General features: G+C 41.0%; 1 protein-coding gene and 1 pseudogene across 9 annotated transcripts in view; one reads left to right on the top strand and one right to left on the bottom strand.

Moving 5' to 3' along the window:
- TRIM2 (tripartite motif containing 2) overlaps nt 1–23,993 on the bottom strand; it is a 131,960-nt gene that overhangs the window by 22,740 nt on the left and 85,227 nt on the right. For all 9 annotated transcript variants that reach the window (XM_032148399.2, XM_032148392.2, XM_032148396.2 and 6 more), the window contains exons 4-8: nt 19,122–19,273; nt 17,764–17,944; nt 16,216–16,939; nt 635–738; nt 228–395 (exon numbers count right to left, since the gene is read on the bottom strand). In XM_032148399.2, the coding sequence (XP_032004290.1) occupies nt 228–395; nt 635–738; nt 16,216–16,939; nt 17,764–17,944; nt 19,122–19,273 (1,329 nt within the window). The remainder of the gene's footprint in view (nt 1–227; nt 396–634; nt 739–16,215; nt 16,940–17,763; nt 17,945–19,121; nt 19,274–23,993) is intronic.
- LOC116465309 (annexin A2-like) lies at nt 6,074–7,811 on the top strand (annotated as a pseudogene).

Here is a 23,993-nt window from a genome sequence, read left to right as displayed (position 1 = left end):
GCAACCTAATTGCTTTAAAATACAAAGCCACATTTAGGATATGTGCAAATAGACTTATGAAATTATCACTGTTACTCTCACTTCACAAACTTAGATGTCCAGATGTCTTTGTGTATGAAGAATTGTTGAATGTTGCACTGCATCTCAAAAAAGAAATACACAATTTCATCTTGTATTTCCTATTCCTTCTCTCCATTGTTTAGTGAACAATTAGTAGTTAATCTTACCTTAAATTTCCCATCGGAAGAGAAAATGCTGACCCATTTATTATCATAATCGGCAATGATTATGTCCCCACTGGGATGTACAGCCACTCCTGTGGGCCGCTGCAGCTGCCCTGGAGAGCGTCCTCGTATGCCAAAACGACTTTTGAACTGGCCATCATTGGAAAATATCTGTAAAATAAATTACATTCATTGGAATGTGAACTAGTGCAGGCATCTCTGAGGAAGGTATAGGCAAAAACATCTGCCATACATACAGAGATCAGAACACGCAAACTCTGAAGAAAAGTCTACATACACATAAGCTTTTTTCCTTACACCATGTATCTTAAGTCTAAAGTAGGAATATATGTAACTATATCTATTTTTATCAATATAAGTAGTTAAAGGTATATAATTAGGGGCTATACCTGCACACATTGGTTGTTACTGTCTGCAATTAATATCTTTCCATTTGTAGATGCAGCTACCCCCTGAAGATTTGTAAACTCTCCTTTATTTCTTCCTTTGGTACCTAAAATAAATGATAAAACCATAAAAATTAAGCACTAAAGGGTTAGATTTCTCTGTTTCAGCAAGAGAATAATTCAGATTTCCACAGGTACCTGAGAATGCATTGTTTTTAAATATACTTTAAAAAAAGGGCACCCTCCCTCCCCAATGACCTAATCCATATGCTATTAAACCTCTCTTCCTGACCAACAGTCTCTGCAAAATCACTTTTTTAAGTAAATGTCAATCTTCTCTTATTAATTTGTAGCTGCATATTAACATGTTTAAAATATTCTTAGATCCTACAAAGATATCATAATAAAAACTAATACGGCCTGCCTTTATCTGACATGGCTTTCCCACTTTACCCTATGGCACTGCTATCTGCCAGGTCGGTGCTGCCTTGGGCATGGCAATAAACATTCTCACCCTGCTCACTCTGCCTCTGTCTTCTATCTTTGTGGACCTGGTTTGCATTTGGGGTGTGTGGGGCATTTGGGATGGTTCAGACTGTTTGGGTCCTGCCATTCTGGGTTTTAGTGGGAGAGGGGAACCTGGCAAAGGAGCCCTGCCCTAAGGATATGCAACAGGAGAGGGGCCTTATTTTACAGTTTTGCCAAAATTCTACCCTCTCACTCAGCAGCTCTCGGAAGAAACGTGGACGTTTGGCTTTCAGTACATTTAACAAACCGAAGGCCACAGATGTTATAAAAATAGTAGGTGATTTTCATATTATGGATTTACTTATAGATTATTTTCAAAGATTCAATATCTCACAGGCTGGATATTCTTCCTGAAATTATAAAAAGATATTCTCACAGCGTGCTTTGTAGATTAAATAAGAAAGGCAAAAGGAAATTCATTAATCCAAGAAAATATTTCCACCCATACTAGATTCTTTTTTTGTTTTGTTTTGTTTGTTTGAGACAGGGTCTTGCGATATTGCCCAGGCTGGTCTCAAACTCCTGGGCCTAAGCGATTCTCCTGTGTCAGCCTCTCAAGTAGTTGGAACTATATGTACATACCACAATAACTACCACACCTGGCCATACTAGACTCTCTTTTAAAAGAATAGATGAGACAGAGAGAAAAACAGCAAATCATCTACAGGTTAACAGACATCTAGTTTTGTTTCAAAAGAAGTTTTTATGATTTATTTCAATAGGATGATGTAAATATTAATTAATGGAAACAATGAATTTTGCTCAAAAATGACCAGGAAGAAAGCTAAATTTTTCATAGTTAGAGAGAGAGAGAACCATTCTTCAGGTTTATAACTTCATTTATATTCAAAAGAGCAATTTGGGCCAGGAACAGTGGCTCATGACTGTAATCTCAGCACTTTGGGAGGCTGAGATGGACGAATTACCTGAGGTCAGGAGTTCGAGAGCAGCCTGGTCAATATGGTGGAACCCCATTTCTACTAAAAATACAAAAATTAACTGGGCGTGGCAGTGTGTGACTGTAATCCCAGCTACTCGGTAGGCTGAGGCAGGAGAATTGCTTAAACATGGGAGGTGGAGGTTGCAGTGAACTGAGATCACACCACTGCACTCCAGCCTACATGACAGAGCAAGACTCTGTCTCAAAAGAAAAAAAAAAAGAGCCATTTGCTATTTTGTTTTTCGACATCAATGCAGTGCCTTAGGAAAGGGTAGACAAGGATGCACTGGTGATGGCTAATGTCAAACACCTGCTTAAGCACTGTTTGGGAATAGACTTGTCAGAAACAGATTTTTGGGTTTAAGAATTGAAATTGGTGATGGATTAAACTTAGAATAAAATCAACAACAAAATTGCTGGGCAGAATCATCATAGATGAGCTGGTTCTCACCAGACTCCAGGTGGTGGTCAGTTCATTGAATCGTGGACCCTATCAAGTTTACTCACTAACTCTGCATCTCATCTGCTCACACTAGCATGAAAGAAAAATTTGAGAATATAAAAATTTCATATTTTAATCCAAATGTATCAGAAGAAAGGATCTTTGATACTTGATCCACATAGAATCCCAATAATATGCATGAATATGGAATCAGTGAACACTCGTGAAATGGCGAGTTGTTTCTGGTAGTAGGGAGCAGGAAAGGAGTGGTTGGCCCTCGAAGGGGATATGTGCCAACATGGTTTGAAGTTAAGGAGAGCTTGAGTCTGTTTCCCTTATGTAAGTTAAATCCCAAGGTCGGAGGAACATCTGTTTGTCTAACGTTGCTTATATATTTTTGAAAGAAGCTAGATGAAACGGGCACTGCCATTTTTATATTTGTTTTAAAACAAATATTATTTTTGGTCTTTCCCCCATGTCTGAAAATAGCTAGGTGACAGGTACAGCAAAACAGATGGGCTAGAAACAGAAACAATTCTAAAATGCTCAGCTTAGAAATAATTTTTCAAAGGTGGTATGGACAAGCCAGGGTCTCTTAAGAATAAAAACTTCATTTATCAAAAAGATTTTATAGGCCAGGCATCATAGCTTGCACCTGTAATCACAGCACTTTGGGAGGCTGAGGCAGGAGGATTGCTTGAGGCCAAGAGTTCGAGACAGCCTGGGCAACACAGTGAGAACCCATCTCTACCAAAAAAAAAAAAAATTGATAAACACAAGCATGGAATTAGACAAGATGAGGAAATGAGGACCAATTAACTGAGAATTGACCATAAAACAAAGAAGTGATCTATAAAACCCAGGCTGTTCTAGATTCTTGCTTATATAAAATTGAAAGTGCACGCAGGGCTTAGAGGGCATACAAGTAAGGGAAAGAAATACTGAAAAACAAGAGAGAAGGGGCTAAAAAGCACCTGAACAGAATAGATCAACACTGATTTACTGTCCTTGTGGTCCAGGTAGGGACAAAAACTGCCTGCTGCTCTCCTTCCTCTAAACTTTTGTCTATCCTGCTAGAATGATGCCTATTTTATTCAGAAGACTGTGCAGGTCGTAGCAGCTGATAAAAGGAAGAGAAAAAAAAAAAACAGAGAAAATAGTGCTTTAGTACTAGTCAAGGAGGTGTCTTAGTCAAAAAGAGTCTGTTTTCCTTTTGAAAATATGGACGTGATATTGGAGGAGGGAAAATATGAGGAAAAAATACTAACACTTTCTGTTCTTTATAGAAATAAAGGCACATTTTTTCAATGTGAGTAGAAATGGGCAATAGTTGTATTTTGGGGTATAATTTTAAAACTTGGGAAGATATTTAGCTGGATTCCATAGTAATATACCATTCGGAGCAAGGAGAAGGAAGACTCTCTGCCTAGCTTGAAATGAATGTGAGATGTTCCATACCTGCTAATACTAGGTCACAAGAGCAATGGACTGTGTTGCAAAAGACCACACTGCCGGAAAGAGGTTCCATGACCTCTGCTGAACTCAAGGGCAATGTGTTGGCCCAGCTCTTATTCTTGAATTTAAGGAGAGCTCGAGTCTGTTGCCCACATGTAAATTAAATCACAAGGTCGGAGGAGAATCTGTTTGTCTAACATTGCTTATATATTTTTGAAAGAAGCTAGATGAAACAGGCACTACCATTTTTATTTTGTAATATGTTTTTTAAAAAAATCTTTTCTTTAAGTTACATGGCTCGGTTTCTGAATGGCTGGTTGGGATTCCTGGTAACATCTGATTCTTACGGTCCTCTTTTGTCGTATTGGAGATTATTGATTATTATTATTTTTTAAACTCTATCTGAAAGCACAGCAGAATCAGTGTGTTACTCCTGAAGATGAAAAGGACACCACTAGCATACACTTGGGAAGACAATTGATGCTGACTATTTTCACCAACAGTTAAACTAGAAATATCTTGATGGTGATGCAGCACTACAGCAGATTGTCATTATTCTGAAGTGTTCAAGTGTTTGTAAAGTGTCTTAAGACAATTCCAGAAGTTAGAAATAATTTGGGATCATGCCTTACTCTTCAAGCTTTTCAGTAAATTATATTTCATTTGTGGAAAGTCTCTCCTCTCTCTCTAAAGTATTCTAAATATATAATAAAAACTAGTTCTTTCATAACAAATATAAATAACACAAAACACATATAATACTTATAAAATATTTTTCTATCTACTTTAATGTAAAAGATTTCATTTGATGGTTACATATTAGCTAGTAAAATGAATAACAAGAATTTTTAAAGTAATTATAATCAATTTGATAATTATTCTATAATTCCATAATTAAATCATTTTGTTTTTCCAGATGCAAGTCTAGCCTATGAAGCACAAAATGAATTTTTAATTCAACAGCTTCTCATCCATATTCTTCCTGGTCACTGCCGCCTACCCCTCCAGGAAGATTACATAAGGTGAACTCTTAGACTGAAATAGGGGATCAATAAATGCAGATTTCCTCTCACCACCCACTCCAACTTAATATGAAATTAATGCTGGCTGGGCACAATGGCTCACACCTGTAATCCCAGCACTTTGGGAGGCCAAGGTGGGTGGATCACTTGAGGTCAGGAATTTGAGACCAGCCTGGCCAACATAATGAAACCCCATCTCTACTACTAAAAATACAAAAAAAATTAGCTGAGCATGGTGGCGCATGCCTGTAATCCCAGCTACTCAGGAGGCCAAGGCAGAAGAATTGTTTGAACCCAGGAGGCAGTGGTTGCAGTGAGCTGAGATCATGCCACTGCATTTCAGCCTGCAAGACTCCATCTCAAAAAAAAAAAAAGGAAGTTAATGCTAAATAAATCTAGGTGTTTTGAATGGAATCATGCAACAAGATGAAACTGAGCCAAGTGTAGGATCTAACACAGGATCTTCAATCAAATAGGTGCTTAACAAATGTTTGCTGGATGAAAAAGTGCATGAATAAGTTATTAATGAGTGAGTAAATTACAACCCCCATTATATCACTGGAAAACAAAATGTTCAATCATATTTATAGCACTTTCATGTACATTTTCTCACATACCATCCCATGAGATAGCAGGACAAACATTATCATCCCCATTTTATAGATAAGAAAGTTGAAGCTAGACAGAGATTGTCAGAGACATGGGGAAGAATAAAACCTGGTTCTCCTGATCCTTTACATAACACTTTTTTCCCCAATACACACATGGCTTATTCTGGGTTTTGGGGGTGAAGATAATTACATTTTGGGCTCACATGAATCATGTTTTCTCTTTAAAATCCTTTGGAAAACCCCATCCTTTAACACATGATACTTTATTTAACTGTCTGTATCCTTCACTACGCTGTAAGCTGCTTGAGGGCAGGAGCAACATCTGTCCTGTTCACCATTGCACCCTGTAACACAGCATAGTGCCTAGCACTTAGTCAATATTAGTTGCATCTTTTTCCACTTGAAATGCAAGAAGAGTTCCCAGGGATGAGATTCTCAAGGATGGGGTGATGGTCCTATAATGACCTAAGATGCCAACTTAGCATGACCTCCCTCCTCATATATTTTAGGGAGGAAAGGTGGTAGTTTGCAGAGGTGGGGCAGGGGAGAGGGGCATAAAATAATATATTTTCAGCTCAGCATCTGGGGATGCTCTCAGTTCTCGGTGCCCAGCCCAGCTTCCTCCAAAATGTCTACTGTTCATGAAATCCTGTGCAAGCTCAGCTTGGAGGGTGAACACTCTACACCCCCAAGTGCATATGGGTCAGTCAAAGCCTACAACAACTTTGATCCTGAGCAGGATGCTTTGAACATTGAAATGGCCATCAAGACCAAAGGTGTAGATGAGATCACCACTGTCGACATTTTGACTAACCACAGCAATGCACGGAGACAGGATATTGCCTTCACCTACCAGAGAAGGACCAAAAAGGAACTTGTATCAGCACTGAAGTCAGCCTTATCTGGCCACCTAGATAGTGGCTTTGGGCCTATTAAAGACACCTGCTCAGTATGACACTTCTGAGCTAAAAGCTTCCATGAAGGGGCTGGGAACTGATGAGGACTCCCTCATTGAGATCATCTGCTCAAGAACCAACCAGGAGCTGCAGGAAATTAACAGAGTCTACAAGGAAATGTACAAGACTGACCTGGAGAAGGACAGTATTTCGGACACATCTGGTGACTTCTGCAAGCTGATGGTTGCCCTGGCAAAGGGTAGAAGAGCAGAGGATGGCTCTGTCATTGATTATGAACTGATTGAACAAGATGCCCAGGATCTCTATGACGCTGGGGTGAAGAGGAAAGGAACTGATGTTCCCAAGTGGATCAGCATCATGACCAAGCGGAGCATGTTTCACTTCCAGAAAGTATTTGATAGGTACAAGAGCTACAGTCCTCATGACATGTTGGAGAGCATCAAGAAAGAGGTTAAAGGAGACCTGGAAAATGCTTTCCTGAACCTGGTCCAGTGAATTCAGAACAAGTCCCTGTATTTTGCTGACCGGCTGTACAACTCCATGAAGGGCAAGGGGACTCAAGATAAGGTCCTGATCAGAATCATGGTCTCCCACAATGAAGTGGACATGTTGAAAATTAGGTCTGAATTCAAGAGAAAGTACAGCAAGTCCCTGTACTATTACATCCAGCAAGACACTAAGGGTACTGTACCTGTGTGGTGGAGATGGCTGAAGCCCGACACAGCATGAGCGTCCAGAAATGGTGCTCCCCATGCTTCCAGCTAACAGGTCTAGAAAACCAGCTTGTGACTAACAGTCCCTGTGGCTGTTCCTGTGAGGAAGACGTTAGCCTTGCCCCCAGCCTCATTTTAGTTGCCTAAGCATTGCCTGGCTTTCCTGTCTAGTCTCTCCTGTAAGCCAAATAAATGAACATTCCAAGGAGTTGGAAGTGAAGTCTATGATGTGAAACACTTTGCTTCCTGTGTACTGTGTCATAAACAGATTAATAAACTGAATTTGTACTTTAGAAACAAGTAAAATATATACATATACATTTTTTTCCTATAAAGTCTCTGAATTCATGCTGAGCGATTTTACACATCCATTTTAAATTACACTGTTCTAGAGTTAAAATGAGTGTTTCATTCAACTTCTCATCGACTCATTAAGGCATGGTGTATAATGAATTAAATAATTTGAGACTATTCACCTGTAATTCTTTCATTCCCTCCCACATCATCTGACTTCCCCTTTGTTCAATGACTCTTTTTGGTATAATAGCTAATAAAACCAGCTCATGGCTTCTAGTCAGCCAACTCTTTAACAGTCAAGGAAATATAATCCCTGTGTTTTAAATCATCATCAACAGATGCTCTAAGCTATTTCTCTAAACTCATTCAGGATTGTTTTCTAATACAATATTAGAGTAATGTAATAACCCACTCACAGTGGGCATACAATTAAGTTTTCAAGTATGAGAAGCATCAAATATATCAGCCTTGGAAAACCAAGTAGTTAAAGGGCATTTTCAATGAAGAGGAATCATTGTGCAATTTAAAAGGCAGGGGCTTCACTTCTCTAAGCTTCCATTTCTTCAACAGTAAGGATAATTATATGTTGTCCTAGTAATTTGGCTCTTGGCAGGGCAAGGACTGGGAGCCTGGGAGGCCAGGGGAGTTCTGATTTATAGCATTTCCCATTTCCATAGTGTAAATGCTTTCATCAAGGCCAGTTGCAAGCTACCAACATGAAGTCATTGAATAAGCCAGTATGGCCTGGCTCCAGCATAACAAATATGATACTGTAGGGTTATTGGGAATGGAAAGTATATTATATCTACTAAGAATTGCAAGTAGCAATTCTTGCCTGGCTCAGAGAATGCCTGTTCCTTTCTCCTGCTTCCATTCCCCATCTATTCCTTCTTGAACTACAACGCCTATCTTTGACATTTCACTGAAGCGCCTGATTTACAGTAACTTCTCTATACTTTTTGCTTCCAAATTGATGTCTCTAGCCCTGACTTCTTTGCTGAGCTCCAAACCTATACTGCAAACTGCCTACTATACACTTCAACCTGGAAGATCAAAACTGACACATATCTGCTCTTCATTTTGGCTTCCTTTTCTTGGTTAATAATGATAATGACAATAGCAGTCAATATTTATTGAGTCCTTACCATGTGCCTGCACTGTTCTAAGCCTTTACATGCATTATTTTAATCCTCACCATATGTGGTATACATTAATATCATTCCCATTTTACAGATAAAGAAACTAAGGCACAGGGAGGTTAAGTAATTTCCCCTAAGTCATATGGCTAATAATAGCAGGCTGGGATTCAAACTGAGCAATTAAACTTTTTTTTTTTTTTTTTTTTTGAGATGGAGTCTTGCTTTGTCACCCAGGCTGGAGTGCAACGGCATGATCTTGGCTCCCTGCAACCTCTACCGCCTGGGTTTGAGCGATTCTCCAGCCTCCTGAGTAGCTGGGATTACAGGCACCCGCCACCATGCCCGGCTAATTTTTGTGTTTTTAGTAGAGACGGGGTTTCACCATGTTGGTCAGGCTGGTCTCTAACTCCTGACCTCATGATCCGCCCACCTCAGCCTCCCAAAGTGCTGGGATTACAGGCGTGAGCAATTAAACTTTTGATCTTTGCTATAGTTTGAATGGGTCCCCCCAAAAATTTACTATTATTAGAACCTTAATTCCCAATGTGGTAGTGTTGAGAGGTGAGGCTTTTAAGGGGTTATTGTGTTGTGAGGGCAGAGCCCTCATGAATAGATCAATACCATTTTGGAGGGGTGAGTTCTCACAAGAATGAGTTGTTTTAAAAGGGAGCTGAGCTTGCTCTTGTGGTCTCTTTTGCATTTGCTCACTTATCCTTCAGCTTTTCCACCATATTATGATGCAGTACAAAAGCCCTAGCCAGAAGCTGCCACCATGCCTCTGGACTTCACAGCCTCCAGAACCATGAGCCAAATACACTTCTTTCCTTTATAAATTACCCAGTCTCAGGTATTCTGTTACAGCAACAGAAAATGGACTGAGACAAGCTCTTTATCTACCATATTTCTATTTATGTTAACTATTAGTTCCAGACTACAACTATGAATATGCTAACTAGTACTACCTACTTTGCCTCTCTAAAATGTATTGGACACTATTTAGTACCAGGCATTGTTCCAAGCTTTTTTTGGTGTTAAGTAATTTAATTCTCAAAACAAAGGAAACTTTGTAACTTTATAAAGGAAACCGAGGCATTGAGAGGCTAAGCAACTTACCAAAAATTGCACAGATAGAAAAGTAGCAGTGTTCGGGCAGTCTAGCTTCACAGCCTTAACTATCTACTCTACTGCATCACTTCCCTACAGCACTCAAGTCTAACAGCTGGGAATTTAAATTGTTCACCAAATTTCTCTCTCTCCTTCCAAAGCATTTTATAAACATGCTGTTTTCTCTCTACCCCATCACATCACTCTTAATCCTGGCCCTTATAATAGCTCATCTGGACTACTGCAAAAGCTTCTTAATCATCTCCCTGCTTCCTGGGAAACATTTCCAACAGATCTCCTATAATGCCTCCAGGTTCTCTGGAAAGTAAATATCTTAGTAAGTCACTACACTACATTACACCATTCAAAGCCTTCTCACCACCTATATAATAACTATGGTTTCCAAACCTTAGTGTGCATAAGTAGCACTGGAGCTTGCAGAATGCAGATCCTTGGTCCATCTCAAGAGATTCTAATTCTGTAAGTGCAGTTTGGAATTCAGAAATTTTAAATTATACCAGGCACTTCAAGGAATTCTCGTGCATGTGGTTTATGGACCACACTTTGAGGAACACAGGTTCAGAGAACAAAGTCTCAGCTCCTTAACAAGGAAGCAACCTCCTCTCTGCTTGTATCTCATTTCATTTGATGGTCCAAGATAATGGAATCATTTACAGTCCCTCAAACTACTCAGTTTCTCACTTTCATGCCTTTGTACCTGCTTTCCCTTCCTCTAAAACACTCTTTTCCTCCTTCCAGCTGATAAATTATTTCTCTTTCAAACCCACCTTAAATTTAAATGTCATCTCAAGGGGCCAGGCATGGTGGCTCATGCCTGTAATCCCAGCACTTTAGGAGGCCAAGGCGGGCAGATCACTTGAGGCCAGGAGTTCAAGACGAGCCTGGCCAACATGGTGAAACCCCATCTCTACTGAAAATACAAAAATTAGCCAGGCGTGGTGGTGCATGCCTGTAGCCCCAGCTACTTGGGAGGCTGAGGCAAGAGAATCACTTGAACCCAGGAGGTGGAGACTGAAGTGAGCTGAGATTGTGCCACTGCACTTCAGCCTGGGCAACACAGCAAGACACTGTCTCAAAAAAAAAAAAGAAAGAAAAAAAAGTCATCTCTAAGAACCTTCCTTAACTTCCTTCCACATGCCAGCCTCCTCCCCGCACCATCCTGACTTCTGTGCCTTGATTTATACTGAAGGCACTCCATCTTTTACATGTCTGTCCCCTTCTAAACTGTGGCCTCCTCTAGATCAGAGTAAGCATCTCATTGTCTTTTATAAGGACAACCTAGCATAGAAGGTACTCAAACAGCAGTCACATCCAACTAGAGGGCTGGATAATGAATCGGCAAAGATGAAAATCTGAGTTGAAATTACCCCCAAAAATATAAAGGTATTGCCCAGAAAATGATGAATGTCATGAATCTATAAAATTAATACATGTATTTAGGGTTGTTGTATAAACACCAATACACATTTTATGAAATGATGTATCTTTAAGCATAAAATTAATGCTACAAAAAGCTTAGTATGTATGTTACCGGCTGAAAAGCAGAATCACCATTGCCATCTCACATGCGTATGTGATTGGCTTTGAATGATTTCTGGATTACATGTGGCAGGCTTCAACACATGCACAAAATATTATTCAATTCATAAATGTTTGGTTATCACATACCTAACAGCACAAAGGCATAATTGTAGAAGAAAGTTGAACTTCTTTTTTTTTTTTTTTGAGACGGAATCTTACTCTGTCACCCAGGCTGGAGTACAGTGGCAAGATCTTGGCTCACTGCAATCTCCACCTCCTGGGTTCCAGCGATCCTCCTGCCTCAGCCTCCCAGGTAGCTGGGATTACAGGTGCGTGCCACCATGCCTGGCTGATTTATATATATATATATATTTTTTTTTTTTTTAGTAGAGACAGGGCTTCACCATGTTGGCCAAGCTGGTCTCAAACTGCTGACCTCAGGTGGTCCACCCGCCACAGCCTCCCAAAGTGCTAGGATTACAGGCGTGAGCCACTGCGTCCAGCCAAAAGTCGAACTCTTTTAAAGATAACATAAACTCTACTGATTTGTAGTCAAAGGTACGGATGTTGAAAAGCCAAGTTCTTAGGCCAGTGCTGTTTGATATTGCCAATGGCCATGATCTCGCCATTGTACTCCAGCCTGGAGAAACAGAGTGAGACTCTGTCTCAAAAAAAAGACAAAAGATATCAAGTGTTGGCAGAGATGGGGAGACAGTGAACCCTGGCACAGGTTGGTGGGAATGTAACTTAGTACAGCCATTATGGAAAACAGTATGGAAGTTCTTCAAAAAATTAAAAATACAACTATCATATGAACCAGCAATCCCAGTACTGGGTATATCTCTGTTAGAAACAAATTTTCGGTGTTGCAAAGAAACAGCACTCAAACATAAATTTAATTTTCTCAGCAAGGCAATTTTTACTTCTATAGAAGGGTGCGACTTGCAAATGGAGTAATGGTGAGAGCACACCTGGACAAGGGCGGGGAAGGGATTCTTATTTCTGATGCAGGTAGCTCCCACTGCTGTGTCGTTCCCCTATTGACTAGGGTTGGACCACACAGTCTAAGCTAATTCTGATTGGCTATTTTAAAGAGTAGGGGTATGAGCCAGAGTGGTGGGATTAGTAGTTTGGCGGGAAGGACCATTAGGAACAGGTAACTAGAGATGACTTAGGTCAGAGCAGGTGACCAGGGGTGACTTGGGTCAAAGCAAGTGATCGGGATGAGTCAGGACAGAGCAGGTGACCAGGGGAACAGATGTGAACTACCGATTAAAACTGATGGAAAAAGTTGTTTACTGAAACTACAAGGAAGTTAAACTTTAAAATGGAGGACAAAGAACTGAACATACTGACATACTGATTCTTTGAAAAGAAATCTAGAACTCACTGTATCTAACATAGCCAAAGAAAATGAAGTCAGGATGTCAAAGAGATCTGCATCCTCATGTTTCACTGCAGCACTGTTCACAATAGCCAAGATATGGAATCAACCTAAGTGTCCATCAACAGATGAATAGATAAAGAAAATGTGGTGTGTGTGTCTACATATATATATATAGACACACACACAATGGAATACTATTCAGCCTCAAAAAGAAAGGAAATCCTGTCATTTGTGACAATATGGGTGAACCTGGAGGGCATTACGCCAGGCACAGAAAGACAAATAATACATGATCTCACTTATATGAGGAATCTAAAAATGTTGAATTCATAGCAACAGACAGTAAAATGATGGATACCAGAGGCTGGGGAGGGTGGGGGTAAAAGGACTGGAGAGATGTTGATCAAAAGACAGAACAATTTAGTTAAATAAGAGGCATAAGTTCAAGAGACTATTGTAAATCATGGTGACTGTAGTTAATATATTATGGCTAGACAGGGTGGCTTACGCCGGTAATCCCAGCACTTTGGGAGGCTGAGATGGGCAAACTGTTTGAGCCCAGGAGTTTGAGACCAGCCTGGGCAACATGGCGAGACCCAACCCCTAAAATGAACAAAAAAAAAAATTAGCTGGGCTTGGTGACATGCAACTGTGGTCCCTGATACTTGGGAGGCTGAGGTGGGAGGATCAGCTGAGCCCAGGAGGTAGAGGCTACAATGAGCCATGATCACGCTACTGTACTCCAGCCTGGCCAACAGAGAAGGCCCTGTTTCAATAACAAGAAAAAAATATACATTATATACACTTGAAAGTTGCTGAAAGAGTGGATTGTAAGTGTTCTCGCTATAAAAAAAATGATAAATATGTGAGGTAATGCATATGTTAGCCTGATTTAGCCATTCAATAAGGTATACATATATCAAAACATCATGTTGTACACCATGAATATATATACATTTCGAGATTAGGTCTTTGAAGGGGTGATTAAATTAAAATGAGGCTGTTAAAGCAGGGCCCTAATTCAGTATGATTGGTGTTCTTATAGGAAGAGGAAGAGACAGTAGGGGCTGAGCCACAAACAGATGACTATGTGAGGACAAAGAGGCAAGAAGGTGGCCAGCTGCAAGGACAGAGGCCTCAGAGGAAACCCACCCTCCCAGCACCTGGATTTTGGACTTCTAACTCTAAAACAGTTCCAGTTTTTCAGAACCGTGAGAAAATAAATGTCTGTCATTTAAGTCACTCAGACTGTGGAATTTTGTTACAGCAGCCTTAGCAAACTAAGACAGCATCTTTACTTCACTGATAAACTCAGACATCGTGCTGCATGCCAGGCACTGTTCTAAGTTCTTTACAAATGTTTACACCTTTAAACACCTTTCCAGCAGTGCCAATACATCACTATGGCTGCATTTCTCAATAGGTAGGAGGGGAGAAGATATACCCCTTGTCCCTGGGGTGGGAGCTGGAGGCTCAAAACCAATATAGTTTGAGTACAGGAAACCCCTGAAAGACATGTCTCTTTCCTCAAGTGGGTATCAGAGATGATGATGACAATGATGATGATGATGATGATGATGATGAATAACAAGAGTAAAATCTTAGCTACCATTAATTGAGCTCTTGCTGTACTCAGGCACATGCCAGGCAAATTACAAGAATTCTCTCATTTCACCCCCAACAGCAACCTTAAGATTTAGGTAATATTTCATTCCCTTTGTTTTACAGAGGAGAAAACACTGTTCAAAAAGGGTAAGTAAGCCAGTTGCCCAGCTGGTGAGAAGAATCAAGATTCCAACCCAGATCTGCCCAATTCCAGTTCTGAGTCTTTCACTGCACATGGCCTAGGGGAGTAGACTGGGGTCACTTGGTGAGAGGTGTGGGGAGTGGAGGTTTAAATGGGAAAATGAATTTGCTCGTAATGCAAGAGCTCAGTGGGGAGCCAGCAAGTTTTTTGAAAAGAAAAGGTAGTAGGGATAATCTAAAAGCCTTAACAATTATACATGCAAAAACAATAGCTCTCATTCATTTAGCTCCTCCTACATGTCAGGCATTCAGCTTGGAACTTACAATAGTTCTGATAAGCAGATATTTTTGCATTTTCATTTCATGGACATAGAAGTTGAAGTACAGGGAAGCTGAAAGATTTGCCCAAGGCTCAAGTAAGCGGCTGAACCGGAGCGGCAGACCTGGGCGCCTCCCAGTCCTGCATCCACCCAAGCTTGTCCACTCTGCTCTGGTGGAGAATCAACAACCCCTGCACCCATTTCACACATCTGGCTGTGAATGTATGAGGGCTTCCATGCTCTGAACAGACAAGTTACATATCATATCACAATCGTTGCGAAGATTCAGCCTGAAGCATTAACATTGAGCAGCTCTGCCCAAGAATGTTTCACAGAGCCTTCATTTCCCAAGATGTTCCATGGAAAAAGTTCTATGGTTGGAAGTTTGGAATGTGCTGCCTGTTATCTATCCCTCTCCTGCCTCAGAGACCTACAATGCACATCAGCAGATTCCAAAGGTTTTAAGAAGTACTGCAATTTTAAAAAGTCCACTTCCTTCATTTAGCCTAAGGTTTCCCCAATGTATTTGAACCATAGAATTGTTTTTCTACATGTGCCAGCTAATATACAGTGCAGCACCTTTCAGAGATACTGCATTGTTAGATGAAAGAGGGAGGAAGAGAAGTCTGCTGCAGCTACTTTTTGAAGCTAACTAAAATGCAGACTTTTCTCCCTTTAAGAATTATCAAGCCCTTTGCTGTTTACATTTAGTTGCTTTCTACTGAGAATACTGAAAGTTTAAAAAGAGAGAGACCATAAATCAGACGAGGGAAGGGCTATTTGCATTCCTAACTCTCTTGGCTCATCTGGCACCTTCTTGCTTCCACCCCAACCCCACCCCAACCCCATTCTTTCTCCAAGTTTCCACCCCTCCTCCTCTCCTTGAGGCTGCTCTCCAGCTATACACAGCTGGAGGTGGTTGCAACTTGCAATGCACACATCCCCTCCCTCCTGCAATGCAGAAGCAGTGACAGGCAGGCACCACACGCTCTGCCAACTGTACAGCCTCAGCTCTGGCACAACAAGACCCTCCCAGGGAAAAGGGGCGTTGGTGGTGGGGGTTGGGGGGAGGATTGCCAATTTTTCCTTTAAGATTTTCAGATTACGGGTGCTATAATTTATCTATTTCTCTTTTTGCTTATTTTCAGGTTGTAATTTCCTACAATGAATGTGCAGCACTTGTGTCTTAAGGAAGAGGAAGAAGAGAAAGGAGGGAGTAGGGAGGAGGAGAAGGAAATATCATCTCTGGAGGAGACTGCATAAGCTCGACTAACAAAATATATCAAATTTTATAGCAGTACATCTCCCAGCACCTGCAGGTAGAGTTCTGGGCTGCAGTGTTGCTATTTGCAATGACACGTGCCCAGTTACCCCTTAACCAGTGCCAGCTCAGGCGTCGGGCACAGAAGCCCTCTCCTTACCCACTCGAAAGATCAAATCGTCTTCGATGGGATTCTCTTTTCGTTTTCCAGTGCTGTACATGCTTGCGGGTCTTTTCACAGCTTTCTGCTTGACGTGGCCGCTCCCCGGGGACTTAACACGCCTCTTCACGCCTTCGGTGGTGGGAGACACATCAGCGGATCGGATCACTTTCAGCTTAAACGGGCTGCCTCGGATGTGCTGGTCATAGAGTCTCAGAGACAGGGTAAAGTCCCCTTCCTTCTGGACAGTGTACAAAAATTCATAGGTGCCGTTCTTGTTGTCTAGGATCTCCCCGTCTGCCACGCTCCCGTCGGGGGTGCTCAGTTCGGCGGTGAGGTAGGCGTTGCCGGTTTTGCACAGCTCACCGTCTTTGTCCTTGGTGGTGATGGTGACGGACATGGGCTGCCCGATGATGGTCTGCCGCAGCCCCTCGCCCGTGGCCACCGTCTCTGAGGCAACGGCGTTGGTGGTTAAGATCGTCCCGAGGTTGTGGATGGACTTCTTCAGCCCCTCGGTTTCCACGATGAAATCCAGCTGGTCGTTCTCCCGCGGGTGCAAGGGGAAGTCCTGGTCGGCCAGCTCGTTCAGCTTCTCGCTCATCTGCTTCTTCACCAGCAGGACCTCGGTCTCCGTGCCATGGTTGAGGGCCTGCGCTGTGAAGTTGCTGCAGCTCTTAATGCTCTCCTGCCCCTGGAGCAGAGTATCCAGCTGCGACTGGAGGACCTGCGGGAAAACCGGAGGAATGGTGAGCTCGTCCCACAGGGCGGGGCCTAGCCCGGGGCAGTGCCCTCCCCCGGAGAGGAGGAGACGCTACACCTGCCCACGCAGGTGGCTCTGAGCAAGCGGTGTTTGTCAACCCAGGGAACCCAGTGCTACTGCAAAGTCCTAAACTGCATTCCCAGTACCTTCTCGAGGTTTCCCTTCCGCCTCACCCTCTCTTCCACACATGTATTTCTTGGCTCATGTGTTTTGGAGAGGGGAAAACAGAAAGGTCACTACCAAGAGCAGAGCAAACTAATTGCTATGCCTGACATCTGAAATATTCATTATTCAGGATCTTTCCCCATGTCCCCATGTCCATCACCACCTAAAGGAACAGGAAGTAAACAAATGAAAACTCTCCACACCTGAACATCAGACGTTTTTCATCCCTGTTTTGTGAACAGACCCGCAGAGTTAAACAAAGGCTGCAGTCAGGGTTCATTTTGAAGCTGACTAACAGGTTGGTGTGGGTGAGAGAGCAATTAAGAGACTATTTCACGTTATAATTGAGGAATGAAAACAATCCAGTTTAACTCTAAATCCTAAAAGCATTCATTATATTCAACCTTGCCTCTTGTCAAATTATAAACTAGTACTTAAAGTCACAGTCACCGAATTTTGCTGAAAATAGGGAAAAAAATAGCTGGACATTACATTCAGTGAAAATTATAGTTCACTATACAATGATGACACTTAAGGACCCCTTGTTGCTGTTAGGAAACAATAAGCTAGTGCCCTTGGATATCATGTCTCTTCTAGGACATCTGTAATGATTCTGGTCTTACTTTGTGTTTGAGGCCATAGTTGACCTCCAATTCCATAAGCAGCACACTCTTGCGCACATTTAAAGTCTTCTGGAGCTCATCAAAGGTGGAATGAATGTCATCCACGATGCTGGCCTTTTGGTTGGTTAACTGATGAATGATTTCCGAGATGAACTGAAGAGCAGAATCTATTTCTGGGAGCCTGGTGGACAGTTGTTAAAGGTTGTTATTTAACCTCAACCCAGAAATATTCCAAAATCTATCTAAACACTACATTTTGTTTAAGAAAATTCTATGCCTTTCATCATCTTTAAAAAACAATAAGCAGAGAACAGAATAAGATATGACATAATTACTGCCTTAGAGAAGAGAGACTTCATCTCTTCAGAGACAATCAAAATTGTCAATTTCAATCTACTGTCAATTGTCCAATTTTAATAATTAATTAAGTGTATAAAGACTTGAAGCTCTCTTAAAAGCCATTCTGGCCAGGTTAATTCTTTGTTGCAGGGGCCATCTGGTGCATTGTAGGATGTTTAACAGCATCCTGTCCTCTACCAGATGCCAATAGCTCTCCCTGCCCTGCCTCCTTCTCCCCAATCCCCTGCCACAACACACAGTTGTGACACCAAAAATGTCTCCAGGCATTGCCGAATGGCTGAGAACCACTATTCTAGATAGCTGTATCTTTTCCCCTCGCCACATAAAACACTTATCCAAACTCAGTTTCTTGAGAGCTTCTCATAAGTTTCCAAGTTCTTTGAATTACTACAGAACAACTACACTTTTCTCACTACAGCTATCAGTGGAGAGATTTATTTTGTCTGCTTTTCTGCTGGCTTCTCATTTCCTCTCTTTGGTCTTTCTCATGTACCACTCAGCTACTCTGTTCCTTCATTTCTGTGCCAAAGAAGGAACTTGGAAGCAAGAAAACAAGGAAAATTAGCAATCACTGCTCAAGACCATTTTGCAGAGCTCAGACAGAAAGGAGCCAATCACAGCCAACAAAATGGCCTGTATGTGTGTCAGGAACAGCAGATAAGGAAGGCTCCTCAGAGAGCCTGGTTTCAGGGATGAATTTCAGAACTCTCCTGAGAGCAGTTTCTTTGAGTGTACTTTAATTCATGTAACCATACTTAGGTACTAAAACAAAAATGCCACTCATAACATAAGGAGGTTGGAGTTCTACTAACAGGCAGAAGACAGCCTTCCTCACTCATTAGTTTATGACAACAAGTCCATGATAAAAGAACTTATTTACCCACAAAGCTTGATATCTCAAGGGAAATATGAACCTACTGTTGTACCTAGACAAGAGGCCACGAGGCCAGGCCTCAAGTACAGGCAGCCAGTTGGGGGTTTGGGGAAGGGTCCCCCACCTTTTGTTGACAGCATCCAGCTGGACCTGGAGCGAGGCCTTGTGCTGTTCCACTACATCCTTGAGTGGAACTGTGGGGTGCTCCGCGTGCTCCCCCTCCGTGCACTCCCGACACATGGCAGTCTCACAGGACTGGCAGTAAAATTCCATCACCTGTGGATGACACAAGAAAAGTTCCTGGTTCTGGGTCACGGGTTGAGGGCTTACTCTACACTAAGCACTTGCCTTGCAGTCTCTCATAATTAAATGAGAGCCACCCCAGAATGTCAACATTATTAAGTCCAGCTTCACAGGGGAAAAGGAAGGATACATTTTTATGTGACAGGTCTCAGAAATGGAGCTGACTTCTAAGCTGCTTCTATAACCATAAAACCAGCTTTTGGGTATCCACTGCCCTAAGGCAGAACAGTATAGGGCTGTGGTGCTCAAACATTTTTATATCAGGACCCCGTTATAATCTTTAAAAATTATTGAGGACTCCAAAAGAGCTTTTGTGTATGTGGGTTATATTTATAGATATTTCTTACATTAAAAATTGAAACTAGGCTGGGTGCAGTGGCTTATGCCTATAATCCCAGCACTTTGGGAGGCCAAGGCTGGAGGATTACTTGAGGCCAGGAGTTTAAGACCAGCCTGGGAAATATAGCGAGACTCTGTCTCTACAAAAAATTTTAAAATTAGTATTTAATCAAATTTTTAAAAATTAGAACTGATAAAAATTTTAAAGTATTTAATTTATTAAAAGCAGTAATAAGCCCATTAAATGTTAATGTGAATAATGTAATTTATGAAAATAAATATATTGTGAAAAACAAAAAAATTTGTGGGAAGAACGGTATTGTTTTCCATTTTTTGTAAATATCTGCAGCGTCTGGCTTAACAGAAGATGGCTGGAGACTTGTATCCACTTCTGCATTGAGTTCATTGTGATAGCATACATCACATAGCCTGTGGAAAATTCCACTGTACACTCTTGAGAGAATGACAGTGAAAAAAGCAAATAATGTCTTCATATGATTATGAATATAGTATTGACCTTGAAGACTGCTTGAAAACGTCTTGGGACCCACAAGGCTTCCTGGACCACACTTTGAGAACTGCTACTGTTTGGCTAAGAGACTTATTCAAATAAGAAGTCTGGGCTGAGCAGTTTGTCTCCTGGCTTCACCACTTATTTAGCTGAATGACCTTGGACAAATTTTCAGCCTCACTGTGTCTCAACTTCTGCCTCTGTCAAATGGAGACAGTAACAGTAACCTACTTCACAGGGCTACTATGAAGAATAAGTAGGTTAGTATGGCACCTGGCTTTGGTACATAATAAGTTAGATGGCACCTGGCTTAGGTACGTAATAAGTTCTTAATATGTAGTAGCTGCTGTGAGGATGATGATGATGATGATGACGATGACATCATCTGCTTATCTGAAAATAAAAAAATCTTACCCTGACAATGATGAACTGTCAGTAACAATGTAATATAAAGCCAGAAAGTTTGCTTCCTTGTAGAGGTATTACCCTGTTTTCTCAGCTGGAAATAATGTCTTCCAGTTTTCAATTCCCAAAGCACTTTTAGGAGGAACTTTTTCTTGACATATAACACAGTACAGAAAAGGGCATAAATCTCAATGTAGCTTGATGGATTTTCACAAAGTGGAGGCAGTCACCAAATCAATTTTATTTATATCCAATTCATGAAATAAAAGATTTTAAATTCCTAAGCCCAGGAACTCTCCCACCCAGAGCCTAGCTAATATCATACATTTAGTAGGTATTCCATAACACTACTGAATTAACAAATGAGAGGAGGCTCTTAGCCATGATTCGGGTGGCATGTGTAAGACCAACCAAGGGACACCTCCTTCCTCATTAAGACTCACTATGTTACATAGTGCTTTCTGGAGAAGATTCTCCTAGGAATAAAGCACTCAGCTTGCTCATACTACATGAGTTTTGGAAAAAATCTTTTCTGGTGAACCAAATTCAGATAAAAGTCATTCAAACCATGTCCAAGATAATTTTAAATTTCATATTTATCATAGTTTCAAGTAGGTACATAGTAAGTAAGAGGTTTAGAAAGACACTTTTTTTTTTGTCATATAAAGATGTAATTTCATGTACTTTGCTCCTCTGCAGGCCTTTTAGGAACAGGCTTGAAACATCAATTGGAAGTTTCTTTTATGCATTCTCTGCTCAAAAACATTTCTCGGCTGGGTGCAGTGGCTCACGCCTGTAATCCCAGCACTTTGGAAGGCCAAGGTGGGAGGATCACTTGAGGCCAGGGGTTTGAGACCAGCCGGGGCACCACAGCAAAGCTCTGTCTCTACAAAAAAATTTTAAAAATTAACTGGACATGGTGGCACATGCCTGTAGTCTCAGCTACTTGGGAGGCTGAGGTGGGGGGATTGTTTGAGCTTGGGAGTTGGAGGTCGCAGTGAGCCATGATTGTGCCACTGCACTCCAGCCTGGGTATCAGAGCAAGACCCTATTTCAAAAAGCAAAAAAGTATTCACGCTTCTCATTAAAATATGTTTTAATAAACAAACTCAAATGAAAATTCAAATATCCCACAGAAAGACTATAATACTGGTCATTTGCACCTTATTTTGGTACAAGTCTGATACAATCCAGCAGAAAGCACAGCTTATAGAAGCTGTTCAATAATTATTTGCTGAGGGGCAATATGAGCTAAGGGGTACTTCCAAGGGATTTCCCCAGTGAGGGAAGACTATACTTTGGTTTGCATTTGTGTATTTTATCATATTGCTTGCCTTCATGTGTTCAGGAAATAGAATGATCTAAAACTATATGCAGTGTCAGCAAATGCTTGGTAACAATATATAAGCCCCATATCATAAATATTTTACTTGTTATTAGAAAAAAATTCTTAATCCAAGAGGTTCCCTGTTTTTCAAAGGGCTGGCAGAAGGCAGGATAAATGAGCATTCCCTACTAAATTCTGAGATTTCCTTTGGAAAAATTTCATCCCCTGGGTTTTGCGAAACATAGTTCCTATGAAGGCTGAGCTTCAGCCAGAGGTGGTTTACTTTTACCAGACATTTTATTTCTAGATTATATATAACTAATATTTCATCTTCATGGTCAGTGCTCAGGAGATCTCTTTAAAGCAGGTTGTCACTGCCAGTCATATGTACCAGAGGACAGCCCAAAAATAGAATGTGAAAAGACTTCTTCCCTCAGGTTATTTAGGGTGTTGGGGCGAATATAAGTGTATGGACTGAGAGAATATGCCACATTAACAGTGCTTAGTCAATCCAACGGCACTCTTCCCAGACCAATCTAGCCTGGGATTGAGTTCCCACATCTTCACTGGAAGAAGGGAGCATGGCCTCATGTTTAGAACGGGTCTAGTCCAAAGGCAAATTTTACTTGGGAATCAGTGTGCACACTGCATTTAGAAGTTGCAAATACTATACCATATTTGTTGCATTTTGTGGTCTGAGTTGAAGTTCCCCAGCAGTGTAAGAAGCGAGATGACAAAGAACACTCATTGGAAGAGAGAAAAGGATGCAGAATAATATAGAGTCACTGAAAATGTAAAAATCCTCAAGACCAGAGTTCTTCATGTAGGAAAAAAGATCAGAATCCATTACTACTATTATCCTTCTTTTTAATTCATATTTTTAAATGATTGCAGGGAAGTGATGTTACTGAAAAGAGCTGCATAAGAAAATCTATGTCATGTCACTGGTTGGTAGCTAATCTACTGGAACAGACTACATTAGCCACATATGACAAAAAATACAAACTTTACAAAATCAGTTCCATTGGATAATAAAAGTGGGGAATGAAAAAATATAAAATAATTAGTTTAGAAAAGTCACCAAACCACAACAGCAAAAAACTATAATAATCATCAACAAAAAACCCTAGGGAGAGGGGAGACTCTGATTTCCAGAGTTGCCACAATATAGTACTTTAAATGTTCAGTTTCCATTGGAAAAAATTGAAGCACACAAAAAAGGGCAAAGCTCACAAAGAGGAATAAAAGAAATTAATAGGCACTCTCCCTAAAGAAGCCCAGATTGGACTTACTTGACTTTAACCCCTTTACGTATGCTCACAGAGCTAATGGAAACCATATATAAAGAACTATGAGAACAATGTCTCACTAAACGGAGAATATTAATAGAGAGATAGGAATTATTTTTTTAAAAGCCAAATAGAAATATTGTAGGGTTAAAAAATATAACTGCAATGAAAAATTCACTAGAAAAGTTCCACAGAAAATTCAAGCAGGAAGAAGGTGGTTAACTTGAAGATAGGGCTATTGAGATTATACAGTCTGTGAGGCAGAAAAAAAAAAAAGGAAGAAAAAGTAACAAAATCTAAGAGGCCCGTGGGACACCATCAAGTGTACCAAATATACCTACTGAGAGTCCCAGAGGAGAGGAAGAGAGAAAGGGAAAGAAACAATATTTGCAAAAGTAATGGCTGGAAACTTCCCAAATTTGATAAAAGACACAAATCTACAAATCCAAAAAACTTAATAAACTCCAAACAGGAAACTCAGAGAGATCCAAACCAAGAAACAGTATAACCAAACCATAAAAAGACAAAAACAAAGAGAGAATCTTGAAAGCAGCAAGAGAGAGGTGACTTATCTTGTACAAGAAATATTCCATAAGCAGATTTTTTTTTTCTTTTTTCTGAGATGAGTCTCACTCTGTCACCCAGGCTGGAGTGCGGTGGCTCAATCTCGGCTCACTGCAACCTCCGGCTCCCAAGTTCAAGCAATTCTCCTGTCTCAGCCTCCTGCGTAGCTGGGATTACAGGTGCGCACCACCATCCCTGGCTAATTTTTGTATTTTTAGTAGAGACGAGGTTTCACCATTGTTGGCCAGGCTGGTCTCA

The sequence above is a fragment of the Hylobates moloch genome, unplaced genomic scaffold, assembly GCF_009828535.3.
Source record: "Hylobates moloch isolate HMO894 unplaced genomic scaffold, HMol_V3 SCAFFOLD_3, whole genome shotgun sequence".
NCBI classification, from domain to species: Eukaryota; Metazoa; Chordata; class Mammalia; order Primates; family Hylobatidae; genus Hylobates; species Hylobates moloch.
This window is presented reverse-complemented; position numbering and strand designations above follow the sequence as displayed.